General features: G+C 36.1%; 1 protein-coding gene across 8 annotated transcripts in view; it reads right to left on the bottom strand.

Annotated features, from left to right (window-relative positions):
• Positions 1-1,437: 1,437 nt before the first annotated feature.
• The window catches only part of how (protein held out wings), a 170,472-nt gene continuing 145,609 nt past the window's right edge, over positions 1,438-26,300 (bottom strand). For 3 of the 8 annotated variants that reach the window (XM_083134461.1, XM_083134460.1, XM_083134462.1), the window contains exons 6-9: positions 24,706-24,816; positions 11,980-12,258; positions 7,572-7,666; positions 1,438-2,075 (exon numbers count right to left, since the gene is read on the bottom strand). In XM_083134461.1, the coding sequence (XP_082990587.1) occupies positions 7,590-7,666; positions 11,980-12,258; positions 24,706-24,816 (467 nt within the window). In that variant the 3' untranslated portion in view covers positions 1,438-2,075; positions 7,572-7,589. The remainder of the gene's footprint in view (positions 2,076-7,571; positions 7,667-11,979; positions 12,259-24,705; positions 24,817-26,300) is intronic. The other 5 variants (XM_083134464.1, XM_083134463.1, XM_083134465.1 and 2 more) reach the window with 2 other exon arrangements.

Here is a 26,300-nt window from a genome sequence, read left to right as displayed (position 1 = left end):
CAATTTATAGTTGCGTATGAATGTAGAGGAATATTTCGGTTATGACTTTCATGAGGTTCACATATCTCCTTTCACAGCTTTTAACATTAACACTACTTGTTTCCCAACACAGATTTTTGCATTACTTAACGTTCCAAATGGCACTAGGTTCAGAGACGTCAATAAACCATCTCTCTTTATCAAGTCTTGATAAGGGATCGTTAGTCCCTTTTTCATGTACAGTTTCTTCTTTATTTTAAAAAAAACAATTGTACCTACATAAAATGTATATGTTTGTGTGTATTTATGTATATATAAGTAACGCTGAACTACAACAGAAATTAAGTAACAGTTATTTCTCTTACTGTTGGACATTATTACGAAAGACCTTTAGTCTAAAAAAATGTTTCTTAAGTACACTCTTTGCCCTAACTACTAACGACTTATATTGTAACAAATGCCATACATATAGGGAAAAAGAAGGGGGTATTTGGCACATACGCTGTTAATGTAACCCTACTATTCATGCAAATGAATAAAAAAACTTAGGACTGAGCACCCCACTACATACTAATATCATGGCAGTCCTAGATGGCTTAGATAATTTTTCGTAAAATAAAATCAATTTTTGAAACTATTATGAAATTAATTTTTTTGTTCAGATCTCTTGTTCCAAACACATCTGTACACATCGTAAAATTGTGCATGCACTACCTCTATATGTATATATATCTCTTTTAATATATATAAAAAAAATCATTTGCTACATACATGCATCAACGAATGGCTTATGTCACATATCGTTACTACTTTTTTTTAACACATTAAACAACATTCACGCACACACATGTGTTAAATTCAACCATCACCTTTATGATAAGCTTGACAAATTCAAAGCTATTCTTCAGTAATGGGTATCTACCAAAACAAAAGTACTGGCTATATGAAAATGTACACATAAAATAAATCTCTTCTTTTTTAATAATATATTTATATATAAGTGTGTGTGAATAAAACTGAAATGCCGATAGGCCACCAACTATCTTTACAGATTAGCACGCTATGAAATTGCTGATTGTACAACAGTTTTGCGTTTGAAAAATCAGTGATTATCCACACTTCAGCTTATTCTGAGATTCTATAATGTTTTGTATTTGTTATTAAACAACAATATTATAGTTTTGTTTAATTTTATGAAGCACCTCAGTACAGCACCTGCTTGAAAGTTTTTTTTTCCAAGCAAATTTTCACTGCATTTTCTTAAACAGATGTAGACGAGTGAAATATATATATACACATCAGCTACCTAATTTTGTTTCTGTAACTTTTACGTACCATAGCTTCAACGGTTATTTTGCATAGTTACTCAGCATTTCATTATCGAATACTGTTCCAATAATAATTTACAAAAAAATAATACTGTCACCATGATTAATTCCAATTCTTATGATTGTCTATCGCAAGACGAGGCAGCATTTTTTTTGTTCTTTTTTAAACATTTGAGAAAAGACCAATTCGTTACATTGCAGCTGCCATGGGCTAACCCTCCTCGGAAAATTTTGCATTATTTTTTTAATGTTATTGTTACAAGGGGCTCCATTAGTGATGTTACTCATACCTTTATATGTAACAAAAAAAAGTTAGTAACAAAAGGGGAGACATGAACACCACCACTATTACAAGACTTCATACACAGTTTTTAAGGTCACTCCTTGTGTTCATATGTGTGTGTGTGTCAGTGTAGGAACATTATTTCAAACGTTAATTTGTTATCCAAATATATTTTTTTTAGGTACTACCAGATAAAAATTTCAGTATTTTCAAAACAGCTCACAGACTATACACTAGGTAAATGCACAGATTCTTTTTGGTCTTCATGCATATTTCCAGCTGTATAATGTATTTTCTTTTTATTAAAATATATATATTTATATATTAATAATAAGGAAGTGAGTTCCTGCAGGGACCTACCCAAGTAACGAAGTTCAAAGATCCAAGTTCCAGTGCCGCAAAGTTAGTCCTAAGTTGTGAGTGCAGATGTCTCCACCGTGCAGAGTTACAAGACACAGGGAGGGGTCCGTGTTAGCACTCGAAGCCTACAGGCCAGGGTTGTTAACAAGAAAAAAAGAGAGAAAAACAGAATGTTAGTTCTTACAAGTTGGTGGTTGACCCATGAGAATTAACTACGGCAGCCAGTTGATCAATTATATTAAATTAGTTGTACACATTAATTGGGCCATAGCTAATCAAATCTATCGTTGAAGAAATTAGCATGCAACTGTACATAAGGTTCAGGGAGCGGTCTTATGGACCATTTCCCCCATCGAAAAAAAGGCCAAAAAAAAAAAAGCTGGCTGCCCATAACACTTAAAAAAAAAAGACAAGACAACCCACTTGCTAAATATTAGTACAAAGCTTTTTTAATTGTATAAATATTTTTAAGTGCTGCATAAGAAAATAACAGTGAATTTGCTAGTAAGGTTTCTCGTGTGAATAAACTAACACAACACTTAATATTATAATGCAAAACATAGGGACCGACCACTGGACATTGCAAGACTACAATGATGACGCTAGTGCATCATTTTTCGATAAGGATTATTATTAATAAAGAACTGTAAGATTGCCAGTAAACAATCCCATACAAGGCATATTATCCCATCTACACCGACACTAACAATATTAAGCCCGATTAAAAAGAAGTGCATTTACAATCTATAAGCATAATAGTAGCAGTGAAGAGTATATTTCTTTTACAAATATATATAAATATATATGTATAAATCCCAAATTAGCAGCAAGAAATGCACATGTGGCATTTCTTTGTCATGCTTCTTAGTTGTGTACACTCGCAAGAAAATGTTCCATGCACCGACAATAAGTAGAGAGATTGCAAATGACTTTCTAAGGAAATATTTTTGCAGAGAAAATTAAATATCTCTCAGAACATTATCATTTGTTAGGTTCTACACTCATCTCAACCGTTAATAGTTCTGCATTTGTATTTTTGGATAAGCTTACATTTTTTACTTTGAATCATGGGAAATTGTTACAACTGTATTGCAATTTGTCCACAAGCAAGTGCAATCTGACATATGCAGTGGAACCCTACTCCAACAATAATCTACCAAATATATCAACAAAAGTTCTTTTTTTGGTAATATCACAAAATTAACTTTTTATTATAATTATTCGGGGTGTGTAAGAATTCGAAAAGCCTGTACCGGGATCGGGAAAAAAAATTCCCATCCCAATCCAGACTTCGGGAAATTACTTCTAGACTTTTTCAGGATCCCGAGCAGTCTGGATAGACCGAATGGTCATTTTAAAAAGTCTATAATTCTTGATGTGTTCAGCATTGTAAGTGTCTAGAACTTATTGGAAATTGTTAGTTTTTATTCAAGACATGAAAAAACAATCACTTAATGTGAAAATGACATTTAGAATTAGAGATTTCCAGAGCTTCGGGATATTTCGAACGTTTCCAGTCCAAAATAAATTCTTCCCATCCCGAACGTCAGGATTTTAAAAATTTCCCGTCCCAATCCCATCTCAACCAAAAAAATCCTGTCCCACACACCCCTAATAATTATAATTCAAGTATTATTCTGTATTTACTTAGGTATCTTCTTGTATTGGACGTTAGGAATGAACACAAAATCTTCTGATAAGTGTTAAAAATGTCCAGTATGGCAATGGCCATCTGTACTGAGTCTTGCGAATAACTTTCTGATGACACGAGGAAAAAATGTGTCACAGTTCACATGAATAGAGTTAGCAGTTGATCGTCTTGGGAGATATTTATGTCACTTCTGTTAAAAATATTTACAAAGCAAACCAGTTATTTTTTAACGAATTCTGCATTAGATCATATTTTGGTGCTACCATCAGTAGGTATACAAAAAGGAACTTTTGCTTGCGAGTGTACAAAAGGATTACTATGAAAGAATAGCTCAGGCAACTGAAGCGAAAGGGGGTGCCTGTTAGTTGAACTTAGCCTTGTGGAAATACTTGTTCTGTCTCTCAAGTTAGTACTACAGGTGTGATGTTTACAAAGAAAAAAAATAGTGGAATATAGTTAGTGGTGTGGTCTGTCATACGAAGATAAATTAAGTATTCTGTGCATTGGCAGGACGGGGTTACTGGTTAACCACATCCACCCCTTGAATTCATATCTGTCTCTCAAAGTTGTACATGTTGTTGATCCCCTGGCAAAATGACTTTCATACTGTAACCATTAAATCTATTGAATACCACGCACACACACACAGACAGACAGACAGACAGAAGAGAGAGAGAAACAATAACAATGCCAATAATAATAGAATTCCTCTCCTTCATTTATGATGATGACTTTCAAATAATAAACATTGCATACAATTTTAAATCTTAAGACAATTAAGCCATCACTTATTATTGGTCAACGAAGATATGCTAAATCACTGAAAAAATTTTCCCTCCATATTTATTTTTTATATCAAGCTTTGGTTCATATTGTTCACAATAATGATGGCATATCCACAGATAATAAAACAGTTCTTTGTCATTCTACAGGATTATCTTTGACTCTTAGTACAAAAGATTGTATAAAATTTGCATTGATGAAAGGGAACAGAAGGGGGCATATGAATTTAAACAGTAAGTGAAGAGTTATTATTGATGAAAACCAGTCAGTGGATGGTTATATTCCAATAATAGTAACTTTATAGGAATAATTATTATTACACATTGAAGAACAGAAAAAAGAAATTACATTATATCACCTTAGAGAAGCTGCTGTACACAAAATGGAATGTTGTTTCTTTCAGAGTTATTTTCAAAAATAGCAAATGGAGGTACAATACTTTTCATCCACTTTGCAATGATTTGGATGAATGATGAATACATTAAGAGATGGACACTCTGAATGACCATTCATGCACCGGTCAAGAAATGAAGCTGGCACTGAATGTTCAGTTGACCACGAAACATGTTCTGCTATTGACATAGCTCTAGTAGAATGAAATAAACAAGACATTATCAAATTCCTGGAGATGCAAAACTCAAATATTCCTTTAATAAGTGGGCAAGAATCGCCCCCAAAAAACAAAAAACAAATACACCTTATTGGAATTGGAAGGGAGGAAAAAGTCTGGCCAAATTCTCGGAAACACATTCACACATACAAGTTGGTTACACTCACAACTGCGCACACAAACCAATTGGTTAATCTGAAAGTTAGGGGCATTGTGGTGGTTCACGTACGATCTTAGGGCGTGTAAATTCATACCAAACACTACAAGGTAGTAACGTCAGTATTTTCCCAACGTAAACTTTCTACTCGAAACACACATAATTACTTACCAATAACTATTAATAACCTTCATATTCTTCAGTTTCCCAGAGATCTCTTTTAGAAACACATTAAAAAAGCCATATTTTTGTAACAATTATTCCCATATTTTGAAAAATTAGTTCATTGTGCCAGGGGACATCGAGAATCAAGGAAAATGCATTCGGGTCATAGACAACACTGATTTTTGTTTTCTTGACATTCATTTATTTTCTGACTGAGATTTTTCTCCAAGTATATACAGACAAATGTCTTCCACAGGCTATAAGACGCCAGTCAACAAAATACAAAATACTTTATACTGAAAAGAATATACAGAATATAAATAATATAATAGCTTTGATAAACCCCTTCAAGGGGGAAATTTATAAAACAAACCAAAATATACACAAAACACACAAGAGGAAAGAAGGACGTCGGTTGGGGGAGGGTGTCCAGCCAACCAGATTCATCGTTCTTTAGAAAGAAAAAAAAAATCACGAGTAAAATTTCAATGTTACAAAAATCTAAAATAAGTTAGAGTGTCTGTCTCACTCAAGATATAATCCCTGTCATAGTAAAAATTGCACGAGTATGGCCTGTTATAAAAAAAAGGCCTTTTTAAGTACAAATATATATTTTAAATTTGCAAAAAAAAATATGCATATATATAAAAATAGTACAAGCGAGGAGGAAATTAATCTAAAAAATTTCTGATTTGACAATTAATGGTTGCTCACTATGATTTTCACTGGGTTTTTGGTGAAGTAGATGAAATAGGAAAAAAATGGAAGACTTTGCCTGTTGCTAGCAGTTTGTTTCCACGTACGCACGTGTGGTGAAACTTTCTTTGGATATTTTGTTTTAACACTACATAAATTGATTAAATAATATTGGTGTTTCAACGGAGTATGAGAGTTCTGAAATCTTGATGTCGAGATTGAGAAAAGTGTTCCCATCCTGACCCCGACTTCATGAAATTACTTGCCGATTTTCAAAACCCTGATATACTGGAAATGTTTTTAATAGTTCTGTATTAAAAGTGCATTATTCTTGAAGTTTTCTTGAAAAGCAGCAGATATTTCTTGAAAATGAGTTTTCATTCCAATCATTCTGTTTAGAAAGAAACAGGATCGGGGAAATTCTGAATTTTCCAATCTGAAAATTTCCGGAATTTGGTGGGAAATTGTGTGCATTTCCCATTCTGAATGTCAATATTGTTTTTCACTAGTATTTCCTATATTGTTCCTGCTTCCACAAAAAAACGTCGTCAACATAATGAGGAAATATGTGGCAACAATTAGCCTATGCATAGCACATGCATAAAATACTGACTACAGACATTTTATTTTTATTTTTAATATCTGTAACAGTATAACTTCATTAGTTGTTTTCTCCATGCCTCAACTTTAAACTGTAGGCCCAGTCTCAGGAAAAGTGGGCTTTAAATGAACTTAGCTAATGGATTTCAATGCAATCCTATAAATATATCTACCGCCAGTTTCAGAATTCAATGTTCTCATTTGTTTTCATATGCTAATTACAAAAATTAGCTCTAGTTCGTGAAATTTAACATTTCACCATTAATGTTTCTTCAATTTTACAACTGTGTGTGGATTACTGGGGACAGCCACCTTCAAAACTGCAAGCTTACACAGGTATAATTCTACCAATACAGTCTCCATTTTTCTGGAATTTGGAACTTATTAAGTGCTTTTTATGTTGTTAATTCAACAACTTTCAAAATGTTGGAAGATAATCAGAAGTTCTTCAAATGTGTAAATGTAACAAAATACTCTGCAAGAAATACATGAATTATTGTGTCAAGTAAATTTGTGCAACCTATTGGTCACGTTATAAACCAGGTACTTTCATATCATGAAGAGATCTCCCAACATGTATACCCCTGGCACAAATATGTTCAGTACCTCGAAAAATGTGGAGGTGCAGAATTCTGCAGAAATGGCAACATATGTTTCAATGAAAACATAAGACTAGTTTATCAATCACAGTGACTGTGATCTTATTTTGTTTCGTTAAAAAAAAAAAAAAAGAAATTATAAATAGTGTTGTTAATGGTTTTTTTATTGCAAGCTATGGTAACGCACACTGCTTATCGATTCCGGCCCCCTCGTGCATGCAACCGAAGGGGTTAAATAGTGAACGTAGTGTCCTCCCTTCCTCTGAGTAACATTTACGCAACATTTCTTTGTTCGCAGTAAGCTCTGACTTATGGCTACAATAACGAGAATAAAAGAGGTACCAAACAGTGTAAACTAACCTTGTGAAGGGTCAGTTTTCACGAAAGGGCCCCCGCCCTTTGATAAGGGTGTTCTCTCAACTGACCCAAATGCCTCCGTTGCTTTGCAGCCGCACCTACAGTCACAAAAACATTTCAGCACAGATACAGAAAAATATACCGAACATTTCACACGAAACATGTAATCCAGAAAGTTTACAAAGAAAAAAGAATGTCATTTCAATTGTCATGCCACTTTCTAACTTACAGCCAAAAGAGAATTAAAACTTGAATTCTACACTTCTACTTCTTCCCAATTTCTTAAGTAACACATTGTTGACTGGTAACACGTCTTCTGCGCTGACAATTATCGGCTAGCGTTACAGTTTCAGCAAAGACCCTGGCAGGCTCGCAAACTAAAGTGCACAGTTATTTGTTTCCTCATATCCCTTCCCCTTCTCTTTTTGAGTGCTGCACAATTTGGCAATGCATCAACATGAGAACAATGCAAGCAGCTGATTACACAGTTCCTTCGACCAATATTTTCCCCCCCATGTTCACGAGGGGTCCACTTGTGACACCCATCTTAGCAACCCTTACACTTACAATCTGGCAGCCTTAGACCATGGGCGGAGGTGCTCTCACTGGACATGTTGACAAAATAGCAGCAACCTTAACAAGCATATTTAGGCCAGGAAGTAGGTTCCGTGAAAATAGCCTGCTGCCACAACATTGAAGTTTCAAATGTAGTAGCTTTGCCAGCAAAATACATATCCAGATGTTTACAAATTGCAGACAACAGCCTGATAGCAATCAGACTTGCTCGTTTTATAGAATGAGAAACAGGGACACGTAATATTTTCTACTTGTTGATCTCAAAGTCAATTATTGCACAGAATGATCTTTGTTCCACTTCGAAATGGTTTGTTACTAGTTGTGACTGCCATTAAAAACACAACACTGTTAGCAATAATAAAGAAAAGAAGTGTACAAAGGTAAAATACCACAGCAAAGTTTCACGAGTGGTTCTACCTATTTACAGACACCTTGGAACACGAAAGTAAACAATGACAGAAAAAACAATTAAACCGATCACAGATTAGTTTCCGGCCACCAGTTTAGAAGGTGTCTGGTATATTTGAAATGCATCTGCACACTTTCATTACCATTACTGCCAGAAGATTGATTTGGGATTAATTTTGAGTTAACAGATTTTTTTTGAGTGTGTACATGAAGTCGTGCATCATGAACTGTCCAAAAACTGTAGCCCAAATGGGTTTGAAGAACAGAATAAGAGGAAATATTCAGTGGGATTTGCTGACAACAAAAACAACATATTTTTGTAACAGCTATGGCACACGTTTATATGTAGAAATGCACTTCCATGTACGAGAAGACATTTACAAGAACAGGACAGTTCAACGGACATTAGTGAAACAACAGCTAACAGTTATGGGCACTCAGGATGGTATTCAAATAATTTTCAGTGTGAAAAAGTTCCAGTAACAGGCACTCATTGTGTTATTCAAATAATTCCCAGTGGGGAAAAGTTTCAGTAATGGGCACTCAGTGTGGTATTCAAAGAATTTCCAGTGGAGAAAAATTCCAGTAATGGGCACTCCGTGTGGTATTCAAAGAATTTCCAGTGGGGAAAATTCCAGTAACGAATACTGAACATCAGAAAATTACAGCAATTTCATACAATGGTGTCTGAACAACATACCAGTCAACAATGTGTTAAAAAACAATGAAACAAGATTCAAAATTTCAGAAAAAAGTGGTGCTTTAAAGTAAGGGTACGGGGTCAGAGATATGGCACTATAAAAACTAGTTCAGCAAAGATGCTGCTTATTTTGTTTTGAATTATTGTTAAAAATATACAAAAATAACACCAATAAAAAAAAATTACATCTCTTATTCTTCTTTGTATATCTTGCTCTCTGTACAGTATTAATATATCCCTGGCACTAACTCTTTGCTTGACTGGGTAACTTTTATCATACAAGTTAATTGTGATGTCACATAGTTCCAATGTAATGTACTGCTTGCGTAAATCACAGAAATAGCAGTGCTTCACGATTTAAAAAACAATAAAAGATAAAAAATAATTAAAATCTGCACACATCACTTTGCCATGACTGAAATCTCAGAGGGTTCGCGTAAAAAAAAAATATTAAAAAAACTATCATACCCCAAGCAATCATTCAAAATGTCACCATGTTCATACTGTTAAAACGTTATTTCAAACAACCGAGAAATGTTATCATTAGAGGTATAGACGCCTTTTTTTTTCGTTGCTGCTGTTCGGAAATAAGTACTCAACCTTGCTTCTCCTTTTTTTTAAAAAAAAATTTACCCAGCCACCATATTTTTGGTCCCTCAAGCGTATTTAAGCTCATATTGGTTTACAAGAGGGATTCAGGCTTACTACAATAATATGAACATGATACAACTGCACTGTTATAATTGGGAAGAAACATTCTTTAACTAATATTGTCGTAAAAACAAAGGGAAAACATGACAAAACATCATTTTTCAAGTCTTTTTACCATCACCAATTTGATTTTCTTGCCACAAAAGTAGGCAGAGAAAAAAAAAGCAATGTATATTCATAATCTCAAATACATAACCCGACACCGTGAACTACGTCTTTAATTACTATTAAAAAAAAAAATCATAAAAAGTTCTACATGATGCATATCAACTATCCTGGCTAAACGCACACTCATGCGTGCAATCATATTTTTTTTTTTTAAATAACAACATTATCACACAACGTATCACACTTATCACTGAAAAAAAATGTAAAATGAATAGACAAATATCCACATGTTCAGATGTAAACTGTGCACATGAATACACATATCTACATTCATTCACACAGACACGCACACTTATGCAAATAAAAAGAGGACTCGCTCAGAATAATAAAAAAGTCCTTCATCCGAAGTTTCACTCGGATGAACTATCACTAACACTGATCGCTTATAATACAGTTTGAAATATATATAATATATATAATATAAATTCTATTTTATACAATAATATACCAGTACTACCACAAAAAAATACCACTGACACAATCTCCTGCCTTGTCTTTCCAAAATATGAACAACTCCGAAACTACCTCAATCTTTTCTTTTTCATATTTAAAAATTACCCCAGCGTGTCTGTAGCCATTGAATGCCTAACACTGTAGGGACAATTTTAATAGAGTAAATAGCTTATAGCACAGCCTATTTTTGGCAACCTACTTGAAGCAGTATTCTAAGTACGCATCACAAAATAATGATGTCTGCATATTTATCGTACACATACATATAGTTTTTTAAAAAACACACTCAACCACTACACCCTAATTTCTTTTACAATATTGTCGAAAAAATCTAATTCACACACATTGACTATCATATGATACTCCGCTCTCTTTAACTATTTAATAAAGCACCATACCGGCCAACAGTAACAGCTGACTGGGACATATGGAATACACAAATATATATATATAATAAAAAAAAAGTGTGATGCAATGAGAGGTGAAAATTGTACAATGATGGAAAAAAATTGCGATGAGAAAATGAAAAACAGTAAAAACGTTCTTTTAAGCAAACGTTGCAAATAAAATAAGGATCCACTATGTGGAAAAAATACCATTTTATGGTTCCTATCCTGCATTTGTTGTAAGAGTGATTCCAATTGTAATTTTTAATCAAAGAGAACACCAGTAACGCACTGGTAATGACAAAATGGGATGATAAATGCAAAGAAAAAATATATATACACATATCAATGTATAAATATATCAAAATAGTCCTGGACATGCATAATGTCCAGTTTTGTTTACTATTGACTTGAGAGCCATCCAGTACACAAATAATATCATGTCTACAATACAGAATAATCAGGATTGACTAAGTTCATCACTGGCTGTGTTATCTTATCATTGTAACTCATTCAACTCCTAGCCATGCTTACTAGAAATAAGACTCAGTCCACTGAGTATAGAATTGTTGCCCTCACAACAATGCCTACTATACTTCAGCTAGGAATGCTCTCTGCATCTTTACTGATATTCAACAATGTTGCTTGTTAAATATATTCAGTCTCTCAAACATGTCGTATCACTGGATCAAAAAAGTGTAATTTACTCTCAAAAAAGACAACCGTGGCATGACAAGTTACCTGAATCGTCCGAGACCCTTAAGTCTTATCGTGCCATCACGCGCCACAGTCGTAAGGAACATGAAAAGGGAAAACTTAAACAGTAGCGTAAAAAAAAGATGCTTTAGGCTACATTGAAAATTTGATCACCGAGGTAGACCCCAATCCGCTCTTACAACCATGAAATCTGAGTATGGCACGCAAACCCTCCCACCGGTGGCGCCCTGTGGCAGGTGATGGTTGTAACTTAAGGGTTGGGTCGCCGATAGTCAGCGTGCAAACAACCCACCCGTATGGTCTGTCGTGTACTCTGTGAGCAGGGGTGATGTAAGGGCTGCGTAGTTGGCGTAATCCGCGGCTGTCGCGTATGGCGTGTAAATGAGACCAGCATCCGTTGGCGTGATGAGTGGTGGCGGACCCGAACCGTTGAGCAGTGATGCAGCTGACGTCGGGACGGGAATCCGTGGTGACAGGATAAGCGGAGCACCGAGAGGTGCTGTTGGTGTCCGCAGTGGAGTTGTCAAACCAGGTACTCCTGCAGGTGTAAGAAGTCGTTGTGTTTCTGCAGCTGAAAAATACAAATTAATAAATTCCAAGTGCTTCAAATATAAAATTCCTGTAATTTGAAACATGTAACATAAAACATACACCTAGGAATAATTAGAAATATATAATATACAAGAAAGATTCAGGTATAGTGCAAAAACAAAGTAATGGTCAATCAATTTTTTATTCAGATATCAAGTATCTGGATATAATAACATCTGCAGTTCTTGGCGATCATCATGATAGAGTGAACAAAATATTAAAGATGAAACATTATGAAATTTTAACTAGTGCTAAGCAATACCACTTTCAACTCACGTCTTTACGAATGCTTGAAAATTGTAATAATTAAAAGTTGTTCAAAATATTGATTAATATTAGTCCCAGTATTCCCCTCCAATTATAAGCATCACTTTACCAGTTTTCCTTTAAAATATTAAAAAATTACATCGGAATATAAGAATAACTTATGTCATTACAAAATTTAGTTCTTTTTTAACATATTGGTGGTACAATATCAATGGAAACTAAATCCCGGATAATTGGACTCCGCACAAGTGTTGCGTGGCATTTTTGCAGACCCTGCAAACTATCACAATCATGCAAAAGTTATCGGCCCGTATCGGTAAATAAAATGCAACCGATACTTGCTGATACCAATACATCAGCTCAGCCCTATTAACTAGTTCCTGGAAGTGCAGGAAGGGCACTGGTAAGTGAACAGACCAGACCTGCAGTTGTTACAATGTTGAAACATTTGAAGAAGAGTTTCGAGACTGGTGGTGGGTATGTGGAACACGTTTTGCATGGAAATATGCTGCTAATTGGTTCTCATATTGGTTACAAACTTTATGTTCACCCTGTACATCAAAGAGTGGTAGTATCCCAACAGTTCTGTCTATTGTATGCTGAGTGCTCACTAAATTGTGACCACTCCATTGATCTACAATGGACAGTTCTTGCAGCCAACGTTATGCGACTACCTCTAGGGCAGGCAATGTAGTGAGTATATACATGTTAGTCAAACAGCACAAGTACAAATGAAAGGTGGTAAGAATTTAATGCCCTTTCAAAAGGGCACGATCGTGAGTGCCCAAGCATAGAGGTGCATTAACAACCCCAACAGTGACACTAGTCAGGTGCATCCATACTACAGACAAAAAGGTTTATCCTGTATCAAGAAATTTATCTGTCGCCTGCAGGTCTTTGTTGCCCAACTTGTCTTGTGCAACTTTGGCAACTGACAATGTTGTTCAAATAGTCCTTCGAAAGAGAAGCAAATCATATCAAGAGCTATTCAAGCCCTTACAGGAGAAATTCTTTTTCTCATGCCATGTGAAATACCTTCTCCGTGTGTGTTGGTTGAATTCCCCTCTAAGTGCTCAAATTCTTCTCGTAAAGAAATGGCAAGCTCTGGCAGGCAGAGAACAGAGCGTCCCTGTCATTGGATAGAAGCAGTCATGTGATGGCTCCAAGGTCTCTCAGCAGATCACAGACCATCAAGTGGCAGGATAAACCTTCCAAGGCATAGTGTAGTGAAGGGGCATTCCAGCATTACATGAGTAACACTTTACTCACAAAATGTAAGGTTCCAGACAGGAGATTGAATTAAATATTCATAATGAACTGATTTCATAGAATTATGAAGTACTTTGTGGTGTTTGCTAACAAATGAAAAAACTTGAGTATGATTACATTGCCTGAATGCATGAAAAGTATTAACAAAATTGGTGAAATGAGTAAATTATATGCCTTCACACGGAAGTAAAAAAAAAAGAGAGTCTGCAACCACCAAGAGGCAGAATTGCAGGGATGTGGAAAGCAATAACATGATTGTGAGGTTCAAGTATATTGGCTTGCAAAAGCTGAACGCACCATTAGCATCCATAAATTATAGGACTTACACAACCACGGATGTACAATACTAATATCCAACACAACGATGTGGTGAACATGAACGACAGCAAGTGACCCACTCTTAACGAAGTGCCACAGCCAACTTTGTTTTCCCGGGCTCGTGAGCATGTCGATTGAACCACCGAGTATTGGAAGAGCCTGTATACACCCGAAGAACCAACGGGTGTGTGCGGCACCAACAGCACAAGGCTATGGACCTCCCTGCATGACAAATGGGGGTGGGTGTATGGTGTGGGAATGCTTCTGTTGGCATGGACTGGGACCGCTAGTGTGTTTGGGCTGCCACAATAATACTTCTATCCACCTGGGGACCTTCCAGGGCAACAATATGTGATGCGACCAAGGAAAGATTGGCTGGAGGAACATTCTAATGACATGCATCATATGAGGTCTCCTAACACACCTGGTTTGAATCCTGTAAATGGTCCAATACTAATTATTACAACAATAGTGCAAACTAAAGGAATGGCAAAAGAAAATAACAAACAAGCATGTTGAATGCAGAGCCTTTTATCCACAGGGCAGTATACTTATCTATAGCCCATCAGGTCCCTGTTTATTTACATATTGAGAATTATGCAGTTTTCAATTTAGGGGATGTAAAGGTACATACATCACAAAAATTACTACAAAGTACACATTTATGAAACGTTTTAGACATGTGTCACAGAAATTTAAGTGTGCTGGGATCACTGTTTATATAACATGGTGAATGGACTACAATTCACACCCTTCCAATGATCATTTCTTAATCCAGTAATGATCAGAACTTGACAGTTGAATTGGAATGTGACAAAAGTTAGCCACTACAATTTTAGATGGCTTTGGAGTGATTACTTTAGATGTCTCCAGGTGTACAGACACATCTGGCTTGTAAAAGCCTTATTGACTTCTAATGGTAGCATTACAACCCAGAACTGTGACTGTACAATCATCACCTCTGATTCCCTTAATCTGTCCATATATCACAACATACTTTCAATTTGTACATTTGTCACTTATCTGCCAATTATATGATCCGCCCATGCAGAAGCTGGGACTCAAACCCACAAGCTTTGGTGGTAACTTGATCACTCTGCATACTCCAGTAACCAAGGTAGCATAATATAATAAAAGTGTGGGGCAACAGCCCTTCAGAGCAAAGGTCTACCTACCGACTGCCAGTCTCACTCCACATGCCTCAGCAGAGGTGGGCGATCATCCAATCAGTTACGGGGTGACGTGTGGTCAGCATGACGACCCCCCCCCCCCCTTTCCTCATTGTTGTACATTTCCATGGCTGGGTAATGCTACTCATTTGTAGCTCCCCAATTTCCTCACGATGGTGGGTGGCCATACACTGATCGAAATCTCTGGAGAAAAGTTGTTATGCTCCCCCCCCAAGACTTGAATCAGCATGCATCCTGTAACCCAACACCTGATGCCTTAGACTGCACAGCCACAGTGCAGGATGGCAGTACAATATACAGAGGGGTCCAAAAAAATGTACTCAGTGTTTGTACTGCAATAATTTCGAAACAAACAGACTTACACGTACTACTCTCATGTGGACGTGTAGCGTAACTGTTTAATTTGTCGCAGGTAGGTGGCGCTGGCAATTTGAGCCACGTATGCATGAGTGTTGGAGGGATCACGCCAGTACAGCGGAAGACAGTCGAGTAGCAACAATGGCTGCGGTACGGTATCATTTGTGGAACGCAAGACTGTATTGAAATGGTTCTGGAAGTACGAGAACATTCAAGAGGTTCAACGGTAGTGGCAGAATGAGTTTGGAACACTGCCTCCAACACGACGAAAAATAGCCCGTATTCGTGATAAGTTCGAATCCGACGGAACTGTTCATGATATGCACAAGGCATGATCCGGTCGACCACGAACAGCTACAAGTCCAGAGCTGCTGTGTTGCAACATTTCACCCGATCACCGTAAAAATCAGTGAACCAGGGAGCACGCGAAAGTGGGGTAAGCCGGTCTAGCGTAAGGTGCATTCTGAAGGGTGCACAGTGGAAAGTGTACATTCCAATACTGCTACACGCGATCAACGAGGACGATCCGGATCGTAGGTGCCAATGGTTTGAGCACATGGTTCGCGAGGATGGGGAATTTGCAGGGACAGTTGTGTGGTCTGACGAGGTGCAATTCAAACTTAACGGTACTGTGAACCGCCACAATTGTGTCTACTGGTCGCCCGTCAATCCTCACGTTATGTGGAGAAGGCGGTGAATTTACCGGGGCTTAACGTTTGGTGTGGTCTGTCATTGCGTGGTTTGATTGGTCCCTTCTTCTTCGAGGGTACCGGAACCGGTGAGGTGTATCTCGAAATGCGTCAGTCAAGGATTTTGCCTGCCATCCAAACCCTATTTGGCAATGAAATGTTTTACCTGCAGCAAGATGGGAACCCCACCTCACTACCATCGCAATGTCAGGTCGTACCTGGATGACACTCTCCCCGGACGGTGGATAGGTCGATGCGGTGCTATTGAGTACCCACCTCGGTCCCCTGATTTAACCGAGTGCTACGTGAAAAAATAATAGCATCATGTGCTGCCATTATGCCAGATACACTGACGGCCGTAGTACGGTCTGCAGTTCGGCGCCATCGGAGTTGTTTACAAGTTGCTGGTGGTCATTTTGAACATCTAACATAACTCTCTCTCAGTGCCAAAAATTGTACCCACAAGTCAATTTTGTCAGAAGATATGGACTATCAAACAGTGAGTACATTTTTTTGGACCCCCTGTATAGTAGTTTTTTTCTCATTTCTACACATATTAGCAGGTCACCTTGATGGCATAGTGGCAATGTCATAACCTTGTAATCAAGGGGTCCCAAGTTCAATACCCAGTGGAGGTACATAGTGGCTTGGATCAAACTTTAAACTGTAGATTCAGTTCAGGTTTGCCTCACCTGTGCGTAAAGTGGACTTTAAACATGCAGCTGAAATCGCATCCCTGTTGGACCCTATGATGAGAACATATTTCAGTAACAGCTAATCATGGCATTGTACTGACCAACTTCATCTACAAATATTAACAATTTACATGTTAGAAATGTGTACAAAAATTAGAAAAATCTTAGATGTGCCCTGACCAATGAGATGTTAAGAATAGGTGGTGATGGTTAGATATTAGATTTTCCGTTATAATTAATCATATCATCTCTACAATGCTGAATAACGAATCAGGACAAGAGAAAATGAGGAAGCATTAATGGAATAATAACTTTGTGAAGTAAAGTGTTACAACCCACCTTGTACGCTGAAGCTAACTGGGGTTGGATTCACTGTTTAAGATGAAATCCAAACCTTAGTAAGAACTGGCAGGAAAAAAAATGAAATTTAAACAAGGCTGTATTTGCAGAATGAACAGACTTTCACAACAATTTTAAAAAATAAGGTTAGGTCAGACATGCAAAGTATTAATGACATTTTACAGTGATGTATGATATCACAGAAGGGCATCTTCTATTTTGAAGTAATAGCAGATTGTCTTTCAATATTATGACAGCATGTGGAGCTTCGTTAAGCGAGAGAGTTCCATACAGTTTCCACTATGAATGTGGAAAAGTAATATAGGATTTTAACTGACCTAACCAATACAATTTCACCAGTTCTATCCTAAACTAATCTTATAACTGAATACACTTTTCTTCTTATTTGATTAGTGATAAAAATGTTGCAAGTATCACATTAATGAACAAATACATCTGTGCTGACAGGTCGATATGTCACTACCCAAACACCACTTTGTTTATTTTCAGATTCCATATATTATTGTCTGTGGTTGCTATGAAAGATTTCTTAAATTATTACGCTGCTGCATCAGGCTTCAGGCCATTGGATCAAACTTTTCTCCAAGAAACCAATTTGAACTTGCTAGTAGCATTGAGTACATGTGCCAGTAGACCTTAGTGCATATCTGTCATCTCATTTCCATCTTGCACCCAAACTCGTTCATCCCAAGTCATTTTGGCCAAGCACAAAATCCTCTAGGTGTGACAGCCTCCCTACTTTCCTGGCACGGTGCTATATGCAGTCTTCTTGTTAATGCTTAAGTATGCTTTTTCAAAATTATTTTCAGAAACAACCATTACGCTACTTGTACAGAGCAGCTTAGTCTACTTTGAAAAAGATAACTCTTCAAATACCATATTTCCTCTCGACGTTAAGGTTCGATACTTATTGATTAAACCTTGTGCACACATAATGGGATCTATTCAGGAGGTTCTCTTTTGTAGATCAGTATTATAAAATAAAAAGTAAATCATGTGAAACAGCAAGGCTTCAATGCAAGTAATTCTTTTGTTGGGTGAACAGAGTCAGTCCTTAAAAGATCTATACATCTTTGTCTCAAACAGGTCATAATGGTGGATCACTACATGGAACCTACATCATTGAGTGAGAAATTACTCTAATGTGAAAATTAAAACTGATTGACTAACGACAGACCTGAATATGTTCCACAAACCAAACCGTAGGTCACAGGTACACTTTTCTATCTTGAGTAAACTAGCATGTGCTATCCCTTCCATCATATAGCTTTAAATCATCCTAATAAAGTCGATAGGTGCTTCTCAAGTGAAGTACACTAAATATCTGCTTTAATGTCAACGGCATTTTTCTATTGTTCAGATTGCAATGTACAAGAGAGTACCACACTGTGCCTAATATTTGAGATGAAAAACTAATATTTACAACTTGAAAAACTTACGAACAACAGAGGCAGAACATTATATTGTTCTTTACAAACTTTCTTTAGTCTATATGATGGTAAAATATAAATCCTGTATCCATATTTTTGTTATTAATAATTAGAATTGAGCCATATTGGATGATACTAACAGTATTGGTGTGGAAAAATATTACATTGAATTTAATCACACTTTCAGAGAACCTGCATCTCACTGGGTCCCCAAAAATGTCATGCAAGACTTTCGATAGTCTAAATATCCTAGAAATTATTCAAAATGCACATTTGTAATGGATTTTGCGATTCTCATGTCAAATTATGAATATTTTAAAGCAAAACTCTGGTAAATTACTATGATGTAATTCCAAAAACAAAAATATATCTTAAAAATTATAAAAATTCTGAACTACTTTCAAAAGTTACAATTTCAATTAAATCATTTAAGCCCTTCTGACAATACATGTTGATACACATATTCAGAATGTATAACTATTATTTCACAAAGAGTACAATGTGGGGCAGAAAAACCTGATGATTTTTAAAATAAAACACTGTAAGTAAAAAGAGCTCATCTTTATTCATGTGCTAGCCTTACAGCCATATGTATACCATTATTATTGAAAAAAAAAAACTGATTTACACCAACATTAAGTTCAGAAAATAACATATTGTAAATTGCGCCAATTTTGATCTACACACTGCTGGAGTCTGTCGCCGAAACTTATCTTTTCTAGGGAAGAAAAAACCTGCCGACTGTTGTTTTGTTATTGTCTTGTGGTTGAATCATAGGAGGGGAGGGGAGAGGAGAGGAGAGGAGGTGGTGGGGATTCCACTCCTCAGCATCTGCCATTTCAGTCACGACTGAGCTGTGGAATGTAGCGCACCACGATTTCTTTGTTGAAATCGTCATTTTCCACACTTAAATATTGGTGTAAATCAATTATTTCTTCAATAATAATGGCATACTTGATTGATTGATAAGATTGATTTGGTGTTTTTAAGTCCACTTTACGCACAGTAAGGCTAATTGGGAGTGGACCTACATTTTAAAGTGGGATCCGAGCCACCATGTGCCTCCACCAGGTATTGAACCCGCGACCCCTTGATTACAAGGCAAGGACACTACCACTGCACCATCCGAGAGGTCTAATAATGGAATACCTATGGGTGTAAGGCTAGCACATGAATAAAAACGAACTCTTTCTTATTTAGAGTGTTACTTCATTTTAAAAATCATCAGGTGTTTCTGCCCCACCACCCTGTATAAGCCTTTTTACCAAGAAATTAAATTTTAAAAGTTCTGAATTTTCAAACCATATTGTGATAATTATTGTGCAAGGCAAGTGTTTAGAGCATAATTCATTCCGATAGCAGGATTTGTACAGAACTCATCCTCAATGTGTGGTACAGCTATATTCAATCGCAAATATATATATACAGCAACCTAGCAACATATGTAAGCATTAAAAAAAAAATGCAAAAAGCAAAAAACAAAAAAAGCATCTCTCACTGCTGAAAACCACTCTAAAGGTAAGTCGGGCATGAATAAATATATGGCCAGCACCATGAAATTATAGCCTGGGGTGATCCTGTCCAATTTGCTACAATGAGGAGAGATTACCTGCTTGTAATGTTTTTCTTGTAACTTTTACCTTCCAAGAGGTATTTATGTTCCCCTGTGACATAAGAATGATGGAAAAAGCGAGTTTACATAGAAATATCTTAGCATGACAGTACAGCAGGGGGAGATGCAGCATAGTTTTAAACTAAACATGTTCAATATATATTTGTAACATCTAATCCATGAAATGCTAGGAAGTTGCAAGAAAGCAATATCTTTTTAATGCAAGACCATAGGCATGCTTCTAAATTATTAAATTTTTCTAGGATGAAATGGAGGCTGCACGAATAATACAGAGGTCACATATTTAAAGCAATTATGCATGATTTTTTGTATGTAATTTCAGACATAGTAGGAACTACTAAATTTCCTGCTGTCTACATTAAAATTGATCGCCTATTTACACACACACTGGTCTACATGGAGGTGAATTTCTCATTCACGCCTGTCTACGAGGAGTGAATTTCTCATTCACGCCTGTCTACGAGGAGTGAATTTCTCATTCACGCCTGTCTACGAGAAGTGAATTTCTCATTCACGCCTGTCTACGAGAAGTGAATTTCTCATTCACACCTGTCTACGAGAAGTGAATTTCTCATTCACGCCTGTCTACGAGAAGTGAATTTCTCATTCACGCCTGTCTACGAGAAGTGAATTTCTCATTCACGCCTGTCTATAAAAAGTTAATTTCTCCTTCATGTCTGTCCATGAGAATTGAATTTCTCCTTAAAGTTTGTTTATCTGAAGTGAAATTCATGCTTGTCTACGAGGGGATGATTTTTTTTCACGTTTCTTTACATAGAAATGTATTTCTTTTATATGCTTGTCTATGTAGAAGTAAATCTATTTTTAACATTTGACTTCATAGGAATGTGTTTTTAACACATGTGTATATATAAAAATGAATCTCCTCTTTTCCACACATGTCTACGTGGAGGTGAATCTATTTTCATACTTGCTTACGAGAGAAGTGAACTGTTTCAATACACCTATGTGAGATTAACAGTCCTTGGTACACATCTACATGGAAGTGAATCTCTAGAAATCTACATGCAAAAATCTATTTTCATACATGTGTATAAAGAGGCAAATGTATTTTTCATGCATGTCAAGAAGGTAATGTCTTTTAAATACATGTCTACAAACAAGTGAACAACTTTTAATTTATGTCTAAAAAGGTATGAATTTTTCATGCACGTATTATAAGTCTATAGGTTAACTGTATCTTTACAATGTAAGTGGGACAACCTTCCTGTATACTATACACTTTATGTTGAATGTCCTGTAGTGATTACTATTACAATAAGGAATAACAATTTATACTAAAAGTAGCTAAATACACACAAAAGAGTAGCAGCTATACAAAATACATATTACTTTCTCTTGCAATTCAAGAAGAAGGTTTGAAGATATGAAAGTATGCATTATTTTGTCTCATGACTTCTGGTGTAAATGAAATTATGGAACCTGATCTTTCAGTGTAAAATTGCCTACCAGAAAGCCTAGAAAGAACGAGCCTAAGCCATAGACGAACCATGGTGTTTACACAGATACACTCCTATAATGCCCAGTGAAATAACAGTAGTCCTTCCAAAGTTCTCAATATCTGAAATTTGACTAATAAACCAAGCTATCTGGTAATTATCACCTGAAATTTTCCTTAAAAAAATTATTTTAAAAACACATCTAAAAATTGTTTACTTACGTGTTAGCGAGTATTTTGTTATTTGAGCAACGTTTCGGGGTTCCTACAGCCCCCTTCTTCAGGCTTCTCTTGGCACTAGATTATCCTACATGCAGAGTCACATTTTCAAAAAACAAGGATTGGGTTAAAATGGAAAATAGAAATATTTTAAAAATCATGCCTAAGCCCTGGTAAAAAGCTTCTCAAAACCAGTATTACTCTCATTAAGAGTCCCTGAAGACGTCAAAAAATCAAAACCTAAAACAGGGATTCTTAACAGGAGTTTAGGTTTGATTTTTTGACGTCTTCAGGGATTCTTAATGAGAGTAATACTGGTTTTGAGAAGCTTTTTGATGTCTTCAGGGATTCTTAATGAGAGTAATACTGGTTTTGAGAAGCTTTTTACCAGGGTTTAGGCATGATTTTTAAAATATTTCTATTTTCCAAATATACCAATCCTTGTTTTTTAAAAATGTGACGTGGCATGTAGGATAATCTAGTGCCAAGAAAAGCCTGAAGAAGGGGGCTGTAGGAACCCCGAAACGTTGCTCAAATAACAAAATACTCGCTAACACGTAAGTAAACAATTTTTAGATTTTTTTTTTTTAATTTAAGGAAAATTTTTTTTAGAAAGCATTATTCAGTTTACCACAAGTGAGTAATTTGCACCTGTGCTATTATCATTTGTTCTCTTGTTGGGAGTGAAATCGTTGAACAAAGATCTATGCTGAGAATAAAGGGATTATATTATGTTGGGTTCAATTTTCTTTGTTCCTTTGTTGGGACAGATGTGGTACTATGATGACACGGAGGGTCTTCTTTAAAAATTACAAAATTTTACTTCACAAGTCTCCATCAATTTCAACTCCTGGATTTCTATGAACTATTCAGAAAATACATAAATAATAATATACCATTTTGAATAAATTAACTACACTAAAATCTACATGTACACATTTTACAGAGTGCCTAAGACAGGAGCATTGCTACTGGGTGGGCATACTGCTCTCTCTCTCTTCTCGAGTTTTCACGTGAATATTTGTGTGATTCTCACTGATGTACAGATATTCGCAATAGTTTTGTGGCTAAAGAAGCCTATTTTTCATCACAGATATCTAAGAGTGACAGCAAGCAACACAAACATGCACATGAATGTTCTAGAAGGAATTAGAGATGTAATTTTTCAGAATTTGCAGTATTGTCACTTTTTCGAAAGGAGATGAAATTTCGAAATATAGCTTCGCCGGCATCAGCCAAACCTTAATACAGTAGGAAAACCAAAAAAGGAGAGAGATTCAATAAAGACTGGGAGGAGAGGAGTCATAGAAGACAACAGATCAGTCATTGATACGGACAATGAGTAGTCTCTCCTTCACAAAGCATGAGGAGCCGAGCAAGAGATTTTTACATCACGTGTGTCTGAGAGATGCTAGCATTTTGCATGGGCACGTATGGAAGTGCTGCCATTTTGATTTTACTCTACAATTGTACGTACTTAACAGAATGGCACAATCCACATGTACGAAACGAAATATCACGTCACAAATGACAAAATCTCAATTTGAATAGTATAAACATTACATTAAAGGGACAGCAATATCTTTCCTCATGAGAAATACATGGGAGTCAAACACATTTGTAGATGTTATTTTTAACAATGATTGCCTAGCTTAATAATTGACAAAGAACTGCTTGCCACATAAGGAGAAGTATATACTCTACAATATATCAGACATTTCGATATCAAAGTTAATTTAGACAGAACTGGAGTTGAGTGTGCATTCCATGCAAAACTGTATCCGCTCCCTGTTCACATTATAGAATGGTCTATTTTTTTTAAAAGTACCACCAAAAACTGACTATGCATTTATTTGATATAAAACTGATTGATTGATCGATGTGGTTTCTTTTAGTTCTTCATTTTTATGCTACTTTTGGCTAATCGCAAAGATGAGGATGAGTGAGTGAATCATGATATGATGAAGGAACACTCACAAAGACCATCCATGTCTGGATTTGAACGTGGGACCCTGGCACCGTAGCATTCTGTGCTTACCAGTCCACAACAGAGGTCTGCGTTTTGATATAAAATTTTGAACAATTTGTGAAGAAACGATGACAAAGAGTGCACATTCTGTCAGTCAATTTACTTCATGACTTTGAATCAAGATAATGAATTATGTCCAAATATGATTGTCTGTTTACAAAGGACTATTGCCACTAACATTTACACAAGTACGGATCGTGCCTTTACATTCATAATTCATTGACTGATCCCATATGTAAACGTACAGCGAAAGTGACAATATTCATAGATCAATTCTAACGCTATGAAGTACTTGTAGTCAGGTGATCAAATCCTGCATCGTTACTCTTCTTACTGAAGAGTCCTTGTGCCGTTACAAGAAAGCTGTCTCACTCAGTAAGGTCCAAAAAATTACTTCCTGCAGGCCTCCATAACTTTAAAAAAAAAAAAATACTCAATCACCCACTATTACTTCCAAGCTAGAATACTGCCCTTCTACGCTATCAAATACTGCTATAAAATGTCATAAATACCTTGTGAATTCTGGCAATCTGATGAGTCCAGGTACTTAAGTGACTGGCATCCCGCTACGTAAGCTGCAAGATTTGTATCATCCCAGAATCGGCATGCTAAAAATGGGAAAACTGTCATATTAATTCAAAGGTATCTGAAAACAGCACTATTTTCGATGGAAGTATCTATCTATGCTGTTAATACAGCAGATAGGCAAAAAATCACACAATAAGAATCATCCAAGAAATGGTGCCCTTAAACATTTACTGGTGATCAGTCGCAAATAAGTGTGCACATTTTCCTGATTTTTTGATGATGCAGAAATGTGGAATATTATTGATTTTGGTTAACTGTATAACAGGCAATTTCAGCTAATTTCTTTGACCAAGCAATTTGCATTACTCTATTGTATTTTCGTTATTTTGTGTCGCCTTTCTACCTCCATGACTGTTACGATGAGAGTACGTAACAATCAGATGAAATACATGAGGGAACATCTAAAAAGAATGCTTTATTCCAGATTAAACCCTCTTACTCGGCTTTGCAACAGCAACGAACATGTCAAAAATACGTTGACAGAAATGTTTCAAATTTCAAGCAATGTAGCAACTCAAAAGTCAATAATTTCTCTCTTTAGTTCCCTCTACATATCATCATAAATTTTCCGTGGAATTTGCTCTTTGAAATTTAAACTTTTTTCTTACTTAATCAAATTGTGGTGATGAAGTTTTCACCCTATTATTGGATTAAAAATTATGGATACCCCAGTTTGGGATTCCAATTAAAAATTAACCAGTAGACCTACATCAAAACGAATTGCATCAAAATTTAGCTTCTTAAATTCTGCGTTAATACACGGTAACCAATTTTTTTCTTTTTTCGAGTATGCCTTCGATTTTTTTCATAGTCGAAAAAACAAAAAAAAACAGTTTCTTTTTTTTTTGCACATGATCACACTTAAAAATTCAATAAACAAAAAACATAATGTCCGATCATGATGAAATTTAATGTGGTGCAGACAAAGGTTTTAAAACAAAATCCTTACTTTTCAGGTTTTAAAAAAATTGTAAAAAAAAAACGTTCTTATGAATTTTGCAAAACAACTTTTTTCTTAGTATTGGGAAGACCTACAAATACAATATTGATCTCGTTTTGAAGCTTTTTGCATTTTTAAAATACATTATCACTGTAAATTCACATTGTGTAACCGATTTTATACAGATTTTTATTCAACGGAGTAAAAATGTACATGGAACATGGCAACACAGCATGCACTTAGCAGTGACAGCCTGCAGTTTCCATGGTTCAACAGACATCGCTGTGTGCTGTGTTGCAATGCTCCACGTACATCTTTATTCCGTTGAATAAAAATCTGTATCAAATCTGTTTCAAATGTCCACACTAGGACTTCAAAGACAGACGCTTCGGTGGTGAGAGTCAGGCATTTGATGTGCTTGTTCACCACGGTGGCAAGAGTAGCTCAACATACCAACACTCTTCGGCACCTTTCAATCTGAAGAGACAAGTGACACGCAACACTGCCACTGGGAAATTAACCTTCAGAAAGACACACAACCTTTTGTGTTGCAATGACATGACATGCACTTGTCACTTG

Source organism: Lepisma saccharinum, chromosome 13, assembly GCF_977018435.1.
Source record: "Lepisma saccharinum chromosome 13, izLepSacc3.1, whole genome shotgun sequence".
Lineage (NCBI taxonomy): Eukaryota > Metazoa > Arthropoda > Insecta > Zygentoma > Lepismatidae > Lepisma > Lepisma saccharinum.
The sequence above is the reverse complement of the archived record's forward strand: the minus strand, read 5'-3'. Positions and strand labels throughout refer to the sequence as shown.